The sequence below is a fragment of the Musca autumnalis genome, unplaced genomic scaffold (assembly GCF_047663935.1).
Source record: "Musca autumnalis isolate F117 unplaced genomic scaffold, ASM4766393v1 scaffold_3, whole genome shotgun sequence".
In the NCBI taxonomy this organism is placed as follows: domain Eukaryota; kingdom Metazoa; phylum Arthropoda; class Insecta; order Diptera; family Muscidae; genus Musca; species Musca autumnalis.
The window spans coordinates 167948245-167964040 of NW_027411866.1; the positions used below are offsets into that span (position 1 = coordinate 167948245).

Below are 15796 nucleotides of genomic sequence, written 5' to 3' on the forward strand. Positions count from 1 at the left end.
GTTTTCCACAATGGTTGTAATCTCAGCGAACTCTTTAGGTAAGTCCAGAGAAAACAGTGTAAGTCGAAAAATTCCCATACATATGTTATCCGCAAGGATTGTTTTTCCGGCTGTTAAAAAAGTTATTCGGACTCAAAGGTAAAATTTTAAGTGGTGTTTAGGCAGGGTTTCGGATTCGGAACCGGAGCAATTTTGCTGGAGTCGGAGTCTGAGTCGAAAAAAATAACTCGACTCCGACTCCGGGGAAAAAATTTTTAAATTTATCAAATGATTGAATAAAATTTTCTAATTTGTAAGTTTTGCTACTTTTCCCTGTAAGATACAGCAGAAACAATGTGGTTGAGTATTGTATTCTAACAAACATATAGAAAAAAAACTAAAATCTTTTGTATATTTTATTAATTTTGAGCGATATTTGAAATTATCCTCGGAGTCGACTCCGGAGGCTGGAGTCGAATCAACAATGGCTCGTCTCCGAAACCCTGTGTTTAGCTTTTCGGAATGATTTTTCCTAGGGCGAAGCATCACTGTTCTAAGAGACACATCATTTATATGCACGTACTGTCTGTCGCAAAAGTTAGTATGCAACATTGAAACATAGGGATAAAAAGCACTGTAACTTATTGAAAACAACAATCAAATGGTTTTGTTTGATAAACACGAAGTCCTCGGAGATAGACCCGAAGTCTTCGGTCATAAAAATGAAAAGTGTGTAAAATTTGCATACATAAGAAAATGTATGTATGAATCCCAAAACGCACAAAATGTATATCGCAAAAGTAAGCACCGAAGAACTCCTGTGGAAGTGTGTTAAAAATTATATTCATATTTTTTAACAATATATAACTAAATCTGTATGTTATTAACTAGTTTCAGAATGTTATTAACTAGTTTTAATGACAGTTATAGTACCTATAATGATAAATCCACCGTACACCGGATCGAAAAATCCAGAATAATTGGTCATCTATAATCACAAATCTAGTAGCGATAAAATTCCGTTGTGTCCTGTTTATGAATTCTGAAGCTAAAGTTTGATGAAGTTTCAATTTGTCCTGTTTGATAAAATGGGAATCTCTTGAAGGAAACCCATATTTTTTGGACCATTGTCCTTTTGAAACATGTAATAATCCTCAATACTTACAATTAAGATTAAGAAGTTAATTATTTTTGTATTTTTTTACAAATATTTTGTCTTTATAATTGCAGTGCGACTTTCATTTGGCACTAAAGTTCTTAATATTTTAGCTAAGATAATTTTTTAACAATATATACGGGCTGATAATTTTCTTATTTCGAGTTTTTAAATTGTCGACCGAATGGACAAACAATCCGTAAATTCGGGAGGTACCTTCTGTTGGGGTTACATCACAACGTCGATCTATACCGACAAATTTCTGGAAGAAAGAAGACTAAATACCAAATTTTCGATATTTCTGTAAAAAAAATACCAAAAATCAAGAGGTAAGCTTCTATGGGGGATAGAGGAAGACGTGGACCTATACTGATAATTCTCATCAGGAATATTTTATAACCCTATGGAAGACTAAATAACAAATTTCAGTTATTTCAATGGGATATTGACGTCACAAACTTCATAATTACGAAAATTTGGAGGTACCGTTCAATGGCGTTCAACGACGAATTTCAGTTGGACAGGTTTTACATCCAACGTAGACTAAATACCAAATTTCAGCCATTTAATTATACCGTCCATAATATGGTGAACGGTATTAAAAACGTTAAGTTTGGCTTTCTGTTGTGGAAGTACCTAAGCCCACAATTTTAGCTGGAAAAGTTAGTTGACCACGAGAAACCCTTAATGCCAAATTTAGCTAATTCGAGCAGAAAATGTAGCTATCCGTAAAAATACCTGAAATTTGGCGGTACTGTCATATGGGGGCTATATAAAACGTGGATCTGTGTACATCACTTTTGGTTGGAGAAGTGAACCATAAATGTCAAATTATAGCTGATTCGGTCGGAAAATGTAGCTAAAGACGTAAAAATAGCTGATATCGGGCTGCACCTCTATATGGGGACTGTATCAAAACGTGGATCAATATAGTCCATCATCTAACTTGTTCTAAGTTCAGAAACACTTGTGTACAAACATTTCAGCTTGACTCATTGTGAAGATAGCGTGATGAAAACAGGCAGACGGACAGGGCTAAATCGACTTAGAATTCGATGTTGATCAAGAATATACACAGAAAAAAAGTTGTACCCATTTGATAAAAAAATTAAAAAATCTGATTAATTTTTAAATGATTTTTTGTCGATAAAATAATGTTCATATTGACAATCGTCGATAAAAAAATTGTAGTTTTCGTTAGAAATTATTTTGATAAATCAATTCTCATATTAACTAAGAACTTTGTTAAATTTAACAAAGTGGTTTATCGATTTTTTAAATTTTTATTTGATAAAAAAATTGTCACATATATAAAAAGGTTTGTTAAATATCAAAGTAAATGTCGATAAAAATATTTACATATTTACAATTATTTTGTTGATTTTTTGTTAAATACACGCATTAATAAATGGTGGTGGTTGTTTCTGTTATTAAAATGTATAGGAATGCCAAACACAAAAGCAACAACCGACGCATAGGTATACAAGCAATTACACTGCACCCCGGTTAACTACCTTTCACAAAATTCCAAAAAATTGACGCAATTATGCGGGAAAGGCAGTTACAAAAATCCCGCATAAAGTCTAAAAATATATAAGTTATATTATTTAATCAATAAGAAATTTAGTCATCAGTGAGCATCAGTGAGAACACCATAACATAACACTGGACATCTTCATCACAATTCACGTAGTCGTCGAAATTGATTTTCTCATAAATGCATGCATAAATGCATGAAAAACATTATTAAATGGTCTTTTTGGGAAAATATTTGACGGGCAAATATCCGAATTGGGTACTTATAGAAAAGTAGTTAAGCGGGACAGTTTGAACTCATTTATATGAAAACACTTTAGGGACTCATATTGTGAGGCAATTAAACGGGAAAGGCAGTTAAGCAGAGAGGTAAATAACCGGGGTGCAGTGTATAAATCGTACAAGGATTAACAAATAAAAGAAAAACGGAATGGAACAATTTATAACAAAAGTAATAATTTAGCGTCACACTTGAGTTTAAATAGAATAAAAGAAATAAAACACATTTGAATATAAAATACAGGAACATCGTTGAACGCTTCTCGTTAGTTGTGAAATAAAACTAAATTCTCCTGCCAAAAAATCATCAGCGGAAAGTGGGCATATGTAGTGGAACTCTCTAACACATTTTTTGAGTTACCGACAAAAATTGGTAAGATTAAAATGCTTATAATTTCGTTAATTAACAATATTATTCGGTAAGTTAACGACCAATAAAAATTAGTCGCAAAGTTCTACCGATAATAGGAATGTCGACAACTTTTATTTGAACTTTTCGTTCATAATTTTGCATTTTAGTGTTACCAATTTTTGTCGGTAACTCAATAAGTGAGTTACAGAATTTCACTACTGAAATAAATTATAATAAATAGGTACATCGTATTTCAAATATATAAAATAATATTACCATGGTTCGAATCATAAATTGTATAATCACCATTATTATACACATAGACACTGATTTATTTTCACTCTTTCGATCCGCACAGAAGAAACGTCTTAAACACACTGCCACCAAAATATTGTTAAAAAAAAATAAATGTTACTTACATTATTGAAACAGAACAAAACTTTCTTGCTATCTTCTTTTGTTAGGTTCATAAAAATTCATTCACCCGAGAACAAATAGATAAATAAACCAAACACCACACACACGTTCCCTCCATGCCGCAAAAATTTCATACCCATGTTTTGAAATAAACATAGCAACGACACAGACAAACACCGCCCATTGTTGTAGCGGAAAATCTCTTTATGCCATAAAAATGATTTTCTCTCGCTCTTGAGAGCGAGAACATGTGACAAACGTTGAAAACCATTATAACAACAAATATTGTTTAAAAAACTTCAATAAATCATTTGATTGAAATCGTTTATCGGTCGTTTTCTAGTGATATTTTCATGTTTGATATATATTTCCTAATATGTTTGTAATATTTTATCGACATGCGACAAAAATGGTGATGAAACTTTTAATTAAAATTTTCTGGGTGTCTTTTTTTCTGTGTATGTACTTTATAGGGTCGTAAATGATTATTTCGATGAGTTACTAATGGAACGACAAACTTAATATACCCTCCATATTACTGTGGAGGGTATAAACAACATCATATTGCATTGTTTTAGCAAGTAGTATAACATAGTGTTATACAATGCAATATGACGTTTTTTTAGTATTTATTTCAAAAGGTTCCGCTTAGATCTTTATAGCCAGTTTGATTATTTTGAACATGTGCGTTGGGCCGTTTTGGCGCTGAGCGCCTCAATTTTCCACCATATTATGGCGAGTATAATTAAAAGGCTTACCAAACATGGTCCTCTGTCGACAAAATCGAAGCCGATTTAAGCCGAAAGCGACGTAAAAGCCTTTGAAATACTGATATGTAGTAGCCAAGGCAATGTGGCTCCCGTTTGTAATTGTGTGTGTAAACATTTCTCACACTAATTGAAAAAATATGGCACTCACAAAAGGACACCCCCTAAAGTATGCAATAGATAAATATATTGCCTACCATTGCTTTTAGTGACCAAAATATAACTACATACTTATTTCTTGTGACATGTTCTTGTTAACGTAATGGGTTATTAGGTCGATTAGTAATGAGTTTTTTTATGATATTACATAACGTTTAAAATGTTTTTTTTTTTTTTTTTAATTTTGTGTGCAGCGAAAAAGGATATTCTAAGTAATTCAATGCACGTCGAACCGAAACTGCGCGTTTCAAAAGCATTTCAAATAACTAGCTTTACCAAATTAATTTAAGAAATTTTCAAGGAATAACATTTGTATAAAATATTACTCAAGATGTTGTTATTATTTAAAATCACACTCAGTGTATTTAAACTTTGTGAAAAGTAGTGAAAATTCAAATATTTTCTAATTTCTTTTAAATACATCATAAGGTTTATTAAAATTCTCTTTTAATAAAACTTTTGCATTTTTCAAACTTTATTTGTAGGATTCTTTGATGAGGTTTAAACAGGAAATGATATTCTGTGAAAGACCAAGTTGAATTGGTGCGATGGTGCAAAATTCTTAGAAGAATCCAAATAAATAGACAACATTTATTTCACTCAAAACCAAACCAAGGTATTAGCTGCTTAATTAAGGAAGTCAAACCAACGGAACAGCGCATAAGAAAAAAAATTCTCATAAAAAGTTAGAAGTAAAAACTTTTTAAAGAAACCATAATTAAACGAGTTAAGTTTGTATGGCTCGTGGTATTTTTTCATTCTCATAAAGGAGACAACTTTTATACCAGCGAGTTTAAAAAACAAGTGCTGTAAAGCAATTGGAAATGAAAACAACATAAACTTGAGACATTAATGCCTCTTCTTGTGCCAACTAACGAATTTACTACTGTCATTGTTTGATATTGTAGTCCATGCCTACAGCCACAACCTGGCCACATAACCACATCTGGCTGTCAGTCATTCATACCGACACAGCTGCAATTGCAAAGCCATCAATACAACAAAGATAAAATGGAAAATGATGAAAAACTCGTACAGGACGATTATGCGGCAGCTAATAACAGTTCCTCTTCACCCGCATCATCGTCCATTGCGTCTACAACACGCTGTCCCCTGGTGCGAACACCATCACCTTCAGCAGCCACAAGCCCACATACACCACCACTGCAACCATTGGTGCAAACATTTACCGCACCATTGCATCGCAAAAAAGGACGACTACAACGTTCCGAACGCCTACAAACCGTCGACAATTCATCAAACAGCTCAACTGCAACTAATTCGACCACAACCCCAACTTCATTTTCAGCCTGGGAAGCATTGGTCAAGGAGAGCTTTGGCCAAATTGCTTGGCCAATAAAGATTACATCATGGGAACTGGTAGATGATCGTGTCAAAGCAGTACCTAATAGGTAAGTGAAATGCATTTTTAAGATTTTTTCTTTTGGAATTGTGGTTGAAGAAATTTTTCAACTAAACTTTTGATAGATGATGATGGGTACATCATAAGGACATTAGAAATTAATGTTGAAACTTTAACAGTCTATTGGGAACAAAAGTAAAATCTATGATTTATCTGATGATGTCTTAACATAGAGAGCCTGGAAATAGAATAAAACTTACGTTAGAACCACGAATTGTATTGAAGTAAATGGGAACAATTAGTTTCCTTTCATTTATGAAAGTACTAAGGTCTTTATCCTCATTGGGTAGAATATCTAAAATGATGAACATCACTTTATATCGATAATTTTCTGCGTGGGGATTTTCTACGCATTGAGAGTCCAAAATACCATGTTACATACACTTCAGAGAGGAAATGTAACAAAGCCTTTTAAAAGAACTCACATAGAGCGTCATCGTTGATCTTTTCAAAACAATTTTCGGAATAGAGTTTTGTATCCTCCAAAAAACGTAATACCAAATTAAAGAAACCTCGGTTAGAAAATTTGCCAAAAAAACAAAACGACTTCCATTTGCGAAAAGAAAAGTTCGATGACAGAGAAGCCACTCCACAGCCGATATGTCTGTTGAGCTGCTACCAAAAGCGAAACACATAATGGTGGTTGTGTTGGTTCGAATCTTCGGTTTTCCTTTTTTACTTGCAAAAAATCTTCGGCCATTAAGCTCGACTCCAACAAGTAATTAATTTGAAATTAATATTAAAATGATCTTCGACCTTATATGCAAAAATGTCAAATAAATAGGTGCTTGCACGGTGCGATCGATTCCCGCACAATAGGAATTTAGGTGACTGCAATATCCCGAGCGTATTTGAGCCAAAACTACTCTGGTTTGTCGTGGCAGGCTCCGCGAAAAATGGCCCCAATGCAAAACTGCCCCAAAGCAAAAGTGCAAAATGACCCCAAAAAATTGTGTACATTACAACAACACGCAATTTGGGGCAGTTTTTCACAAATTTTTGGGGTATTTTTGCACCAAAAAATTGGGGCATAATTGCATTTCAATAAAAATGAAATATGACCCCAAACATAAAAAATGCAAAATGGCCCCAAAATTATTTTCTGTCGATGTTTGGGGCCTTTTGCGTTTCTGAGATATTTTTCAAAAATGAAATTTAAATTTTACAAAAATTTGTTTTATATTTATAATTATACAATAGCAATTTACGTTTTACTCCCTTGTAAAATATATCAACTTTGCAAACCATTTATTCTTAGATATTCTGTGGAAGTCGTAAGAAGTGTGCGTATTGGAGAGCATTTGATGTTAGTATGTTTATAAGATAACTGAAATATTATAATAAAGAACAGATATTATGAGCGGTTTGAAATCGATTTTTATTTGTAATACTTGTGAAGGAGCATCGCGATTTTTAAAACAATCTCACCAATACTCCTTCACAAGTATTACAGATAAAAATAGATTTCAAACAGTTCATAATATCTGTTTTTGTTTTAAAAATTGATTTCAAATTTGTGAACGAGCATTGGTGAGATTGTTTAAAAAATCGCGCGATTTTAAAACAATTTCACCTATGCTCCTTCACAAGTATTACAAATAAAAATCGATTTCACACAGTTTATAAAATCTGTTTTTATGTGAAATAACTATGCGGGGGAAAGATTGTATGATTAATAAATCGGAGAAGCCACTAGAGAAAATTAAAAAATCGCGCGATTTTTTAAGTTTCTCTAGTGGCTTCTCCGATTTATTAATCATACAATCTTTCCCCCGCTTAATTATTATATGATGTTAGTATGTTTATAAGATAACTAAAATATTATAATAAAAAACAGATATTATGAACTGTTTGAAATCGATTTTTATTTGTGATACTTGTGAAGGAGTATTGGTGCGATTGCTTTAAAAATCGCGCGATTTTTAAAACAATCTCACCAATACTCCTTCACAAGTATCACAAATAAAAATCGATTTCAAACAGTTCATAATATCTGTTTTTTGTTTTAAAAATTGATTTCAAATTTGTGAATGAGCATTGGTGAGATTGTTTTAAAAATCGCGCGATTTTTAAAACAATTTCACCTATGCTCCTTCACAAGTATTACAAATAAAAATCGATTTCACAGAGTTTATAAAATCTGTTTTTATGTGAAATAACTATGCGGGGGAATGATTTTATGATTAATAAACTGAAGAAGCCACTAGAGAAACTTAAAAAATCGCGCGGTTTTTTAATTTTCTCTAGTGGCTTCTCCGATTTATTAATCATACAATCTTTCCCCCGCTTAATTATTATATATTAAAATAGATTATAGTTTGCAATATCATACAAGTTACTTCAATTGTGTCTGTTTTAATTTTGTCGATATATTTAGATTTTTATCAGAAAGTTAGAAGAAATTGTGTGAATATGTATTATGGAAGGACAATTTTTAAATTTTTGTGATGCTTCCTTGCAAACAGTTAAAGTGTTGTTCAACATTGGGTAAATCGAAACATTTTATTTGTCCTTACTGCATAGAAAATGTAAACGATACTATGATTGTTTGTTTTTATATTACCAATAAAAATTATAAAATTTTTGGGGGCGAAAGTGCATTTTTTATTTTGGGGTAAAACTTCATTAGGCAAAATTACCCCAAACTTGGGGCAATTTTTCATTTTATTGTTGGGGCAATATTGCATTATTTTGGGGGAAATTGTTCGACGTATATTGGGGTCAAAATTCATTATACAGTTTCACCCCAAATTTGGGGCCATTTTTCACAATGCCTTTTGGGGCCATACTTCCTGGGGCCATTTTTCGCAGAGCCGTCGTGGCAGCTAATGCTCTTCAGCTGCGATAGATGGGGGATGTACTCCCATGACTGCATTCACACAATAATTGCTTATGGTCTTAGCAAATGCTTGTTGATCTAGGGGTTCTCTCCTATATTGTTGGACCGCCGTCTCTAGAGCATGAATATCTTTCTTGATATGCCTGGGTGTATCGGTGGCCAGCTGATGGTGATTGGGATGGCTCTCACGGTAACACCCGAGCAAGTACTGCGACGATAGCATCTCATTATGTTGTCGTACTGGAAGAATCTTTGCCTCCTCATGTAGATGGTCCACTGTGACATAAATTCGGGGACCAAACTGGCGCCGCATAGCTTACCACAGACCGACCTATCGCTTTATACGTGGTCAACAAGGTTTCTTTATCTGCACCCCAAGTGCTGCCGGCTAGGGACTTGAGGACCTTGTTCCTACATTTCACTTTATCGCAGATAGCTGTGCCATGCGAGGACGACGTGAAAATGGTGTCGAATGTGACCCCTAGAATTTTGGTGCAGTTTTGTGGTCGGACCTTGATATTCAACTCTCTTCTATGCTGCGCCGTCCATGTGGTGAACAGAGTGGCCGTCGATTTAGTGGCGGATATCTGCATATTCCTCACGTGGAAAAAGGTGGTAAGATCATCAGGGTATGTACCTGACGCCGGGATCGCACAATCATACGCATACTTTACGATCTCAATGCCGTCTGGGGAGGGGGCGGAATACAGGAAAGGTAGAGGTTAAATAGTTCCGGAGATATCACCCCTCCTTGGGGAACTCCCTGTTTCACTCTACGGGGCTTGGATTTCTTGTTCCTGAATTCCACATACGACTGGCGAACGCACATACAGTTGATTATTCAACGTTTCAGACTTTCCGGAGGGTTGTATCCTCGATATCCTCGAAAAGCGTGGATTGCTTGACAGTATCAAATGCTTTTGATAAGTCAAGCGCCACCATCACTGTTCTTTCACACGGACGATCCTGGTTGAGTCCTTGACAAATATGTATGGAGATGGCGTGCTGCGCTGTTGTCGTGCTGTGCTGCTTACGGAATCCATGCTGATGATCGGCAACTTGATAGCTATTTCTAATGCTGGGGAGGACTAAGTCCTCAAGGGTCTTCGCTACAGGTGACAAAAGCGAAATCGGCCTGTACCATTCACCTTTGCTGGCATCATTGCCTGGCTTCAGTAGCGGGACCACCCTGCCCATTTTCCAGACTTCGGGAACAATAAGCGTGGCTAGCGACAGGTTGAGAACTTTAGTGAGATACTCCACTCCCGGCTCATCCAGCTGTTTCAACATTACCATGGAAATTCCGTCAGGGCCCAACGCTTTGGATGATTTACCGTTCCTGATGACATTCGCAACATCATCCATTGTAAACTGTGGTGGTTCATCCTCGGTAGGAAGAGATCTAATGCGACGTAACACTCTTCTCTTCGCCCTGTCACTCTCGGGTTGCTCGACAAACTGTCGATTGCAGTAACCTGCACACTGAGGTCCTGTCATCACTCCTTCGGGTTCGAGAGTGACTTAACCGTTGCCCATAATTTACTTATACCGGCTCCAATGTTGCAAGTCTTCAGATGATTTAACCACTTGTTCCCCTTATGTTCGCCGAGCAGCCTGTTAACTTCCAGTATCAGCTCCCTGACTGTGGGGTCGTCGGGGTTGGTTCGAGGAAGCTCATCACTCAAAAATCGAAAAATTGATGGCGACAAATTTGATTGTAAATGAAATAAATAATCCCTAAATACGTCAAATTTTAAATATCCAGTATTACTTTTGTCAATTAATAGCTGTAATATGCTAAGTTAAGTCGAAGAAGTTGTGATTTGTATGTGGTGCCTTGAAGAAGTAAAATACATCCGCAAAGCATTCGTAGATTAGGTGCGAAATTATAACAAATTTAAGAGATAAATGTACATTTTCCAAAATTATGTTTCTATATGTTACCGTATGTTTCTCAGTTACCGTATATGATGAGCAGTGGAGGGAGAAAAGAACAAGTGAAATAAAAACAACTAGTATTAATTCTTAATATAAATATGATTGCTGTTTATTGGTCGTATTCAATTCTTTTCTAACAACAAAGAGATTACCTTTTGTAATCGTGGGTTGGCGCAGAGGCCTTGATGCTTTCGCAAAAGTGAACGCAGAGGTTCACGTGGATCGCAGAGGATCTTAGTGATCGCAAAGGATCGTGTTGATCGCAGAGGATCTTCGTTTATTACTACTACAACTAAAATTATTCCAGTGAGAGAACAGTCTCTCCTATGTATCAAAATGAGCATACCAACAACAACCGTCGCCCGTTGGTATCTACCCTCTCCGGTCTCCGCAGAGGGAACTTGTAGAGGTGATACCCGAGCTGTCAATCAGCAACCGTGATCGACTGGGCTCAGGAAGTTGAAGGCCAACGTATCTAATTTATACACTTTGTAAATGACTTTTTCTGATATTTTTAATATCATTCCTATTATTTGATGTTGAGTTTTACTAACGTTGTGAGTATTTGTGAGTCTCGATATTTTTTTTTTTAAATACAGGGGAAAGTCTCTAGCTTAGGATGAAAAAATTCCAGCTTATATCACACCTGTGAAATTGTAAAAATTCCGAAAATCGGGAGGTACGTTTATGTTGGAGCCATACCTAAACTTGGATCTATGTGGAACATTTTTTGCAAGGTGGTATTTAATGTACTGAGAACTCAAAATGCAAAGTTACAGCCAAATCGGTTGGAAAATTTAGCAAAAATAGTTCAAAATACCGAAAATAGGGCGGTACTTTTATATGGGGACTATACCTAAACGTAGACCTATATTGAACATTTTTGCGAGGAGGTATGTTGTTTACTCAGGACTCAAAATGCAAAATTACAACTAAATCGGTTGAAAAGTTTGGCTAAAATCGTCAAAATACCGAAAATCGGGAGGTATCTTTATATGGGGGTATACATAAACGTGGACCTATATTGAACAATTTTTCGAGGAGGTGTTTTGTTCACTCAGGACTCAAAATGCAAAATTTCAACCAAATTGGTTGGAAAATTTGTATAAATTCTTCAAAATACCACAAATCGGTCGGTACCTTTATATGGGGGCTATACCTAAATGTGGACCTACATCCACTAAAATTGTTTTTCTATCTTTTTGTCTCGTTATAAACCTATGTTTAAAATTTGTAGGCGGTAGCTCGATTAGAACTATTTTTGGCATTCCTTTCCATACAAGTAGGACCACTGTGCGTCGCCTTTGCTGGGAAATTTGGTCTTACTTCGGGTATTCGACCAGCAGGTATATGGCGAGAGGCTGCAGCATTGATGATGTCTCGGAACGTCCTTTCCGCTACCTGAACATCAGAAGGATTGGGCAATTCGCTGATTGACGAATTTGCGGCGTTCAGAGGTGATGAATCGGGTGGTCTGCTGATAGAGACAATTATGGGGAGATAGTCTGATCCAAGGGTTGCAAGGTGACGTCATTTGACAGACCAGGTAGGTAGGATTGCTGTCTTCAAGAACCGTTTCAACAAGTTACTTTAGCGTTAACACGAAGTGACCTATTTTACTTTTCCAGAGCTACTAAGTTTTAGTGAAATTCCAACATTAGTGGACTAAAACTTTTAGGGAACAGCTTGGAACATCGTTCCGTTTTCACCGAATAATGTCCGAGAGTGTCCTCTTTTAGCCCATATATACTTTTGTACCCGCCTCGTTCCGTCCGTTTAACACTTTTGTAAATTTTTTGAAATTACATAGGTGTTTTTTCCATATCGTTCCCATATAAGCTTTGTTCCAGAACTAACAAGTTTTTACAATTTTTACCACTTTTACACATTTTACCCGAAAAAGCGTTCCCATACACAAAAAAGTTGTAAAATGTTCACTTCTCTTTAAACAAAAATGGCGCTAAATGACTCTCTCTTTAAAAGCTTTTTACACGACAAATTTGGGCGAGTAAAAAATATTTTTTATATATGAGTTTTTTAAGAGATATATGAGTATTATGAAAACCCAAGGAGCATTTTGCTAATTTTGGAAAATAAATTTAATTACAAAAAAAAAAAAAAAAAAAAAAATGCTGAAAATTGTTTTAAATTTTTTTCCATTTTTCTAATTTTTGTGTTTATGGTTGTTTGATCTTTTTTAAATAGATAGAACATATGAAAAAACCCAAAAACAAACATATTTTGATGCAAAATATGAAAACAAACTCAAATGTTTAATTTTTTTTTTTTAAATTTTAATTTTTAAATTTGACCTTGATTTCCTCTGCAAATACTATGACCAGGAAGAAACGATTCTGAACCACTGTACGTCAGCGACAAGGCACATTTTAACTTGGCAACATAATGTTGTTTTTTCTAATTATTGTATAGTTTTAAAACACATGTTTTACATATGTTTTCATGAACTAACTTTTATTTATAAAATAACAAAGAGAACGTTGCTTATAAACTATTAACAAAAATACATAATACTTTCCAACAAATATGTATGTTATTGCGGTAGTTAACCATAATAACCACCAACTGGACCATAACTGGGATAACCTGGTCTTGGATAACCTCCATAAGTACTTGGATAACCTGCGCTTGGATAGCCACCATAAGCACCTGGGAAACCGCCACTTGGGTAACCACCATAAGCACCGGGATAGCCTTGCTGGGGTGCAGCTACTGGTGGTGGTGGAGGAATGCCACCAACAGGGTTACGATTGTTGCCACCGCCAAGAATATTACCAATTAAACTACTAAATAAACCACCGCCATTACTGTTACCACCACCTATGAGATTTCCCAAAAGACCACCACTGTTTCCACCGCCCAACAGGCCACCTAATAAACCACCTGGGCGTTGACCGGTTTGACCAGGATATTGGTATTGGGCAAATGCAAGGCTCACACAAGCAGCCACAATAAATATTTTTAGAGTCTGAAAAAGAGAAGTATTTGTAAATATTTTCCATTTAAAATCAGAATTGCTCTTTATGCCTCTAATACATACCTTGGAAAACATTTGAATTGTTTATTCAATTTAATTTTATTAAAGTGTTTTTATCTTTTTTATGCTTTGAGCTTAAATGTTGCATTATTGACAAGAATATTTGTTTTTATACTAAAAATCTTTGATTTTTTGCAACACCCACACAAAAAACTTATTTTTCCCAAAAAAACTTATTTTTCCCAAAACAACTTATTTATTATCTATCCCTGCCAAATTTGAGTTCTGATGTTTTGCGGAAATTGAAAAATTTATGTTTTATTCTTAAGAACTTAGAACAAGCATCAAAACATAAACGGGTGAAATAGTTCTAAAAAACTTTTACTATCATCGCAGTCGGTGTCATTGGACCGTAGACTGCGCATTGTCTTCTATGACCCTCAACTTGAAAATGAACTTGCAATGTTTGGGATTTTCCATGTTAGCAATTTAATCATATAATCACAAACTAGACGAATTTGTGATTTACGCACCACACTTTTTTTGATGTTGACTTTAGAATAAACTTAAAATTAAAAACTGGTTTCACCATTCAAAATATGTTGAACAGTGGCCGTAACGTCATCAAAATGATTAACAATAGACCAACAAAGATGATCATCATGTTTAGTCTGTGAGAATTGCTTATGAATCACAAGTATGGGTGTGGGGCTAGTTTGTTGTCAGTCGCATCAGTTTAAAATCAATATGTGTGAAGTTTTATTGATATTGACTACACTCTTCAACAAAATTAAAAAAGTTGGATGTTTCATCCGATTTTTTTTTGTTTCTAAATGAAAACGGCGTGTTATTTTCGAATCTGGTCGAGGTTCTTGTTTTTTTACAACTTTTACCTAGAATTTCGTTATTCTCGAATACAAATAAATATTTTTGTGGATTTTTCGACCCGAATATATGAAAACAATTTTTGGAATAATTTTGGCGATTATATATCAAACAAGTAAGAACGGCGTTAAGTTCGGCCGGGCCGAACTTGTTATACCCTCCATCACGAGTTGTATGGAAGTAAAAGGGAACAATTAGTTTCCTGTAGTTTACGAAGAAGACTAAATACCAAATTTCAGCCATTTCCGTAAAAGAATGTGGCTAACCTGCAAAATGCCGAAATTCTATGGGAGCTATATCAAAAGCTCGATCTATACCTACACCTTTCTGGCGGAAAGTTTTTAGACTCAAAGAAGACTAAATACCAAGTTTCCTATAAGATAATGTGGCTAAAACCCTCAAAATACCGAAAATTAAGAGGTAGCATTCTATAGGGATATAGGAAGACGTTGACCTAAACTGATAATTATCTTCTGTAGTGGAATTCTGTTACCCATTTTTTGAGTCTCCGAAAAAATCGGTAAAATTAAAACGCAACGTTATGAATGAAAAATATCAATAAAAGTTAACAGCACTGTTGCTATCGGTAGAACTTAGCAACGACTTTATTTACTTACTGAAAAATGTTGTTAATTACCGAAATTATAAGCATTTTAATTTTACCGATATTTGTCGGTAACTCGAAAAATGAGTTACAGAATTCCACTACTGGAATATTTTATAACCCCATGGAAGACTAAATAACAAATTTCAGTCTTTCGGTGGGACATTGACGTCACAACATTCAGAATTACGAAAATCGGTAGGAACCGTTCTATAGGGCCACTATATAAGCGTAGGCCTATAACGACGAATTTCAGCCATTTCGGTATGTTGTTGTGGCCACAACTTTCAAAATACCGAAAATCGGGAGGTACCGGTCTATGGGGCTAAATGCAAGCGTAAACATGTACCGACAAATTTCTGGGGGAACATTTTATACCACCAACGAAGACTAAATACCAAATTTCGGTGGGCTAATGTGGCCACAATCTTCAAAATACAGAAAATGGGGAGGTACCCTTCTATGGG

At 35.1% G+C, this 15796-nt stretch overlaps 1 protein-coding gene across 1 annotated transcript in view; it reads left to right on the forward strand.

The window, feature by feature from the left end:
• Window positions 1-5138: 5138 nt before the first annotated feature.
• Window positions 5139-15796, forward strand: part of LOC141398080 (GTPase-activating Rap/Ran-GAP domain-like protein 3) — a 390292-nt gene continuing 379634 nt past the window's right edge. The window contains exon 1 of the mRNA XM_073975254.1: window positions 5139-6057. Coding sequence (XP_073831355.1) covers window positions 5657-6057 — 401 coding nt within the window. The 5' untranslated portion in view covers window positions 5139-5656. The remainder of the gene's footprint in view (window positions 6058-15796) is intronic.